Source organism: Montipora foliosa, chromosome 13 (assembly GCF_036669935.1).
Source record: "Montipora foliosa isolate CH-2021 chromosome 13, ASM3666993v2, whole genome shotgun sequence".
Lineage (NCBI taxonomy): Eukaryota > Metazoa > Cnidaria > Anthozoa > Scleractinia > Acroporidae > Montipora > Montipora foliosa.
In genome coordinates this window covers 36,332,418-36,339,316 of record NC_090881.1, presented here as the reverse complement: position 1 = coordinate 36,339,316, position 6,899 = coordinate 36,332,418, and the positions used below count along the sequence as shown (strand labels likewise).

At 37.9% G+C, this 6,899-nt stretch overlaps 1 protein-coding gene across 1 annotated transcript; it reads right to left on the bottom strand.

The window, feature by feature from the left end:
- Positions 1–1,588: 1,588 nt before the first annotated feature.
- LOC137981931 (cannabinoid receptor 1-like) lies at positions 1,589–2,584 on the bottom strand. The gene has a single exon (XM_068828960.1). The coding sequence runs from the start codon at positions 2,582–2,584 to the stop codon at positions 1,589–1,591; it is 996 nt and encodes a 331-aa protein (XP_068685061.1).
- Positions 2,585–6,899: the final 4,315 nt, after the last annotated feature.

Sequence of the window (6,899 nt, the reverse complement as noted above, 5' to 3'; positions counted from 1 at the left end):
AAAGAAAAACAATTTTTGCGACCCACTGCAACTTCATAATGGTTACGGGAAAAAATGCGGTTTAACCAGATAGAAGGCACTAATAAAAAGGTAACGTTTTCAGTGATATAATGTAAGGAAAATTTACAATTAGGTAAAGATATTTTCCATTGAGGTAATATGGATCAAAATTGAAAACCGGTGAGACCTGAGTTTGATCTTACGGACCGCCTGTAGCTTTTTGACGGCGTCAAGCAGGTGAAAACATCCCAAAGCTAACCCACTTGGCTGGTGACGGAACTAACCAACCGTCGAAATTGGAACAGTTGTTGTTGCGCACCGTTCCTCCAGGTAGAAAACAAATCTTTGTTAGGGTTATTTAAAGCAAGGGTAAGATATAGAGACTCTCCTTTTCCCCGGTTTGTGTAAAAAAAAAAAAAACCATCATTTTACCGACCGAATTCTAGGTAAAACCAAGCAGAATAACAATTTGGTCATGTAAACTTATCATTCATTACACATGGATGCTTCTTTGGACTTGGCGTCATCACCGGTAAGTGTTTTTTTATTTCTTTTTTTTTTATTTCATTTTGTTGTCATTATCGGTAACTTTGCTATCCAGCCGGAGGTGCCGTCACACAAATTTGGCGATTCACCAAAGGACAATGCCAATGCGGTTGGTAGATCCCCAATTTTGCGTACTTTTTATTTCACCATTTTAAACACGATCGAGCGATGAAAATAGCTTATAGCCGGGTTTGCCTCTTTAAATAAAATAGCCATCACGCCGCAAAAAGTCACCTTTAATAGAGCCAAAGTCGTCGTTGGAAAAACTTTTTAGACTTTGGATGGACCGGATTGAAGACAAGGGACGGATTGAGAACAAGAACTGAGAATCCTAACTGTTTTTATGAAGAAGCATTTCTCCCATTTGGATTCGCTCTGACGAAGGGCTAACACTCGAAACGTCAACTTTTAGAATCTCTGTACGGTGACCAATTTATATTATCAACTCCGTTGATAAAACCGAATTTTTGTATACTACTTCCCCACTGAGGCAGCACCACAGTTTCTTTAGAAACTACCCCCTTCATTCGTTTCTCCCAAGTTCGGTAGTGACCTCTGTGTACCTATGTGAATTCTGAGATAAGTACCGTTAAATTTTGTATGGGAGAGGTGTTCATTTTAGGAGAAAAAAACATTCAGAATAAGAGTGGAATTTCGTATCAAAGTCAGCTGTATTTCCAATGCTTTACCAAGTGTGGCGTTATATACAACACTGAAACCCAAACGGAATATTCTCCCCCCTCCCCCTTAGTAGGTTATACCCGCTAGAGGATTCCTATTAGTGCAGGTATTTTGAAATATCCCCGAAAGATTTCAGAAAACACCTCCGGATCCAATATCTATCACCGTCATTTACTTTTACCATTAAGCATTTTATATTACCGCGCTAAAGAACCCGAATGTACTTTTCAAACTTAAGTATTGGAAAATTTATGTTGCTCCGCTATACACAAAAATTGCGTCGTTCTGGTACCATGTCACTGGCAGTCTTGTTCTCATTTCTTTCTGTCCGGTTTCGTTCATCAGGATTGCGTCCTGCCCGTCAGCTGTCAGCAGCGTTTGGCGCTCTAAAGACTCCCAGCCCTTCAGGTCTTACCACGTTCCGAGTTCCACCTAACAATTCCTTAAACGAGACCCGAAACTGCTTGATTCTGACTGAGTAAATAATTGGGTTTAGTAACGAGTTTAACAGCAACATTGATCTCGACAACTGACCAACTATTTTAACGGTTTCCGTGGGTTTTTCTGTCCCATGCGTCAATTGTGAAACAACTCGAAAGGCCACAAAAGGCAAACAACACAAAATAAAAACAGCAAGAATAATAAATGTTATCTTAACTGCCTTTTTCTCTTTTTCAAATTTCTCTCTTGCCTCTTGAGTAACTTGCTGAGTGACAAGTCGCTGTTCGTGCCGACGGGTTTCACGGAAAACAGTCACGTGACAGAAAATGATGAAGATCATTGTTACAAACATTAAGAACATATTCATGGGCAAAAGGATAGTTTTTCCAAAGGGAAGACGAATATGTAGAATTAAGGGCAGAAGCCACGCCAAGGCGGAAGCACACAGCAGACGTGAAGTGGTGACTAAATCCAAGTGCGCGAAAGGGCGCTTTAAAGCGAGAAAGCGTTCACCGCTTAGTAAAGCCAGGTGGAGAAAAGAAATAAAACTTGAACAGCTTATACCCACTCTGGAGATATGTGACAATAAACATACCCCACCAAAAGCCTTATCAAGAAGTAAAGTTATTAACTCCGCAACGAAAACTGGCTGAAGTAACAGCCCTACCATGAAGTCAGTCGACGCTAGTGCAGCAAGTAAAATGTTTGACTTGTGGCATCTCAGTCGAGACTTCCCTTTTACAGCGACCATAACCAATGCGTTCAGGACAACGGTAAGAGGGCACGACAGGATGTTGACGATTGCGATAAGGATCAGACAAACTCGAATAACAGGTGACTGGTGAGGTGTTCCTCCAGAGAGATCGTGTGGATGGCATCCAATACTGTTGCCGTGGCTTGGCAGACTGGAGTTCATTTTTCTTACTTGATCGTCTCGTCCTCCTGTAATGATGCAGTGATTCTTCCTTCGCCGAGTTGTGAAAACGAATTGATTTTTCATACATTCGCTCTATTAAAACGTACTTTCCACCTGTCCCTGTGTCATTATCAATCGTTTGCCGACTCGATTCACATTTCAATTTTATTGCATTTCTTTCTATAGGAGTCACTGGAATTCTCCATACATGTATCCCAAAAATATTGTCTCGCCTTCTTTTCAGAATTTATGTATGTTATATACAAAATAAAGTGAGCTTGCTTTGAAGCACAAGGTTCGAAATGCGAAATTTAAGTTCCGTAAAACTCAATTTTAATTACGAAAAACAAACGAAACAACAACCACAACACAGAAAATTAGACAAATTTTCGTCTAACGCGAGAATTAATGCCCTCGTTAATTCATCGACAAAGAATAGTCTTTAATTGCTCCGATGTGCAACAAATCAGTTTGAACTTAACGTTGAGTGTTTAAAAGCGACGGCTATCCCTTAGCTTTTCAATTGCATATATTTAAGGTAAGAATTTCTGTTAGTCCCTCACAGCTGCTAATGTCCGTTTCTTCCCTGGCGAAGACAAAAGCAGATAGCACCTTCCCTTTTGATTTCCCGTTTGATAACTGACCAACTATTTTAAACTAAGGTTTCCGTGGGTTTTTCAGTCCCATGCGTCAATTGTGAAACAACTCCAAAGGCCACAAAAGGCAAGAAACACAAAAAAAAAAACCAGCAATAATAATTAACAATTATTTCATGAGCGCTTGTTGGATATGAGATGGTAAATAGCCAACGAGGCGCGTAGGCTATAACCAGTCTTATGTATCCAAGCGCGAATGGAATAATTGTTCCAAAAGTTTAGAAAGTACGAAATACGAGCAAAAAAAAGCATTTAAACGCCGGAATTGATCCAAACTTTCCAAAAAAAAAAAGTTTTTTTGCTTTATTCAGAGAGAAATTTCACTTTCTGGCGAAAAAACAAAAAAACTTTTAGCTTGGCAACGCTTAGCGCAATCATTTACCATATAAGGTCAAACTAAGGTAATAAACCAAGCAGAGCACGAGAAATGCATTAACCGAGGTTGAAAATTTCACAATAAATGTTATCTTAACTGCCTTTTTCTCTTTTTCAAATTTCTCTATTGCCTCTTGCGTAACTTGCTGAGCTGGAAGTCCCTGTTCGTGCCGACGGATTTCACGAAAAACTGTAACATGGCAGAAAATAGTGAAGATCATTGTTACAACCATTAAGAACATAGCAATAAACACACTCAACGAGATTCTTCATTAAATAGGATGGTTTACTATACCTTAAAGTTAATGCCTTTCGTTAATACTCGCCGGAATTCTCCATACATATATCCCAAAAATATTCTCTCGCTTGCGCTTGCTTTTCAAAATTTACCCCTCATGTTACAAAATAAAATGAGTAGGCTTGGTTTGAAGCCCAAAAGCAACTAAACCACATGTAACAACAGAAAATTTGACAGTTTTTTTCTCTAGTCTCAAAATTAATGCCCACCATTTTATCGACAAAGAGTCTCCTATTGCTCCGATGTGCAACAAATCAGTTTTTACTTAACGGCGGCAATATCTAAGCTTTTCAATTGCATATTAGGGAAAGAAATTACGTAAGCCCCTCGCAGCTGTTAAAGTCGACCTTCTTCTGAGGAAGAATGACGCAAGCCGACATAACCTTCCTTCAAAACAACTTTTACTATTCTAACGGTAGAAAAACAAGTTAGTGGAATTTCACGATGATTCAAGGTTCCAAAAGTCCTGACATTAAAACCGATTGCAAGAGATAAATCACAGTACGCTTTTTTACATCAAACGCAGTTTTTATTACAGAGGCGCTGGTCTCTGGAATAACCTTCCTAATGAGTTTGAAACATAGACGAGCTGAACAGCTTTTAAGAACAATGCTGTTCACATTTTGTACCGCGGAGCTTTAATATGAGGTAATTTAGGTATATTTAATTTTTACGAAATAGTCTATAATGATTAGGTATTATAAGTAATATTTTAAATTTCCCAAACTTGTGATTTTTTCAAAATAAAATGAGTCGGCTTGGTTTGAAGCGCAAAAGCTGAGTCAATTTTAATTACGAAGAAACAAAAAACAACTGAACCAAATGCAAAAACAGAAAATTTGACAATTTTTCCCCTAGTCTCAAAATTAATGCCCCCGTTTTATCGACAAAGAGTCTTCTATTGCTCCGATGTGCAACAAATCAGTTTTTACTTAATTAACGGAGGCAATCTCTAAGCTTTTCAATTGCATATTAAAGAAAGAAATTACGTTAGTCTCTCGCAGCTGTTGATAGGGAGTTTAAGCAAATCACCACGGCTGGTGCAACTACGGCTGCCGTGACTGAAAAGGTCTGGGGAGAGTACCTCTTGGTGGTCTGCTAAATTTTATTAAGTTGAGCAATACAAAATACAAAGAAACATGGGCTAAGGAGTTTAAAACAAATTATTTCTGAGCAAAAGCGAATACCATACACTGACCATACACTTTGTACAATAACCACAACTTGATGGATGAAATATATAATTCCACAGACAAATATCTCAAAGAAGCGAAATACACAAATCTCAGTATTAATTCTTTAAGAAGCAAAATAGCATAGTGTAGTATACAGATATGAAACATCCTCACTAAATCCTCAAAGCAAACTTAACCGAAGTAAAAACAACCCCGTGCTAAACACGAATATTTCACTTGACTCACTTCGCCATTCCAACACCTTTGCCAAAACTTATCGTAAGTTCATGATACGGATTTACAAGATTATGAGATGCAACCTTGACACAATCCTTGACTTAAATTGACTTTAAAGGATATAGTATCCAATGGAATTCTTAGAATGCCGAGATGTCCGTTGAAAAGGGCCAGAGAAGCAAAATAAACCCGACGTAGTAGTAGGCACTACGGCAAAACATCCCGACTCACGTAGTCAGATTTCACGCTACGGCTGGATGCAACCGACGTACATGCGCAGTGTCTCATTTTAGGGGAAATTTACATCCGGCAGCCGTATCAGCGCTCGCCTTAGCGATTTGCTCAAAGTCCCTATTGTCGATCTTCTTCTGAGGAAGGAAGACGCAAACCGACATAACCTTCATTCAGAACAACTTTTACTATTCTAACGGTAAACAAACAAATTACTGGAATTCACGATGATTCAAGGTTAAAAAAATCCTGATATTAAAACCGCTTGCAAGAAATACATCACAGTACTCTTTTTTACATCAAACGCCGTTATTACAGAGGGCCAGTTCTCGGGAATAACCTGCCTAATGATATTGAAACTTAGACGAGCTTAACAGCTTTTAAGAACAATGCTGTTTTATTTTTACCGCGGAGCTTGTATATGAGGTAATTTAGGTATATTTTTTACGAAATAGTCTATAATGATTAGATATTATAAGTAATATTTTAAAATTCCCAAACTTGTACTTTTAACAAAATAAAATGAGTCGGCTTAGTTTGAAGCGCAAAAGCTAAGTCAATTTTAATTACGAAGAAACAAAAACAACTAAACCACATGCAACAACAGAAAATTTGACAGTTTTCTCTCTAGTCTCAAAATTAATGCCCCTGTTTTATCGACAAAGAGTCCTCTATTGCTCCGATGTGCAAAAAAACAGTTTTTACTTAACGCCGGCAATCTATAAACTTTTTAATTGCATATTAGGGAAAGAAATTACGTTAGTCCCTCGCAGCTGTTAATGTCGATCTTCTTCTGAGGACGGAAGACCTCGAAACAACTTTTCCCATTCTAACGGGAAACAAACAAATTAGTGAAATTTTACGATGATTCAAGGTTAAAAAAATTCTAACATCAAAACCGATTGCGAGAAATACATCACAGTACACTTTTTCACATCAAACGCAGTTTTTTATTACAGACGGGCAGTTCTCGGGAATAACCTGCCAAATGATATTGAAACGTAGACGATCTTAACAGCTTTTAAGAACAATGCTGTTTAAATTTTTATCGCGGAGCTTATATATGAGGTAATTTAGGTATACTTTTCACGAAATAGTCCATAATGATTAGGTATTATATAAGTTACATTTTAAAATTCCCAAACTTGTAGTTTTTAATCAACGTACGTTGGAAATGAAGTAACTTCTTTAATATTTTAGTAGTCGTGTATTTGTATTCTTTAATAAAGCAATAGACCACAACTTTCTATGGGTTATAGCTGATCTAGGAAACTCTAGTTTTTAGCGACACACAGGCATTCTCTTACAGTCGCCTTTTAGAAAGACAATCACGGCTCTCAGGG

Bases quoted from the DNA above. Each gene is read 5' to 3' on its own strand.
- LOC137981931 (XM_068828960.1), bottom strand. From the start codon at position 2,584: ATGAACTCCAGTCTGCCAAGCCACGGCAACAGTATTGGATGCCATCCA.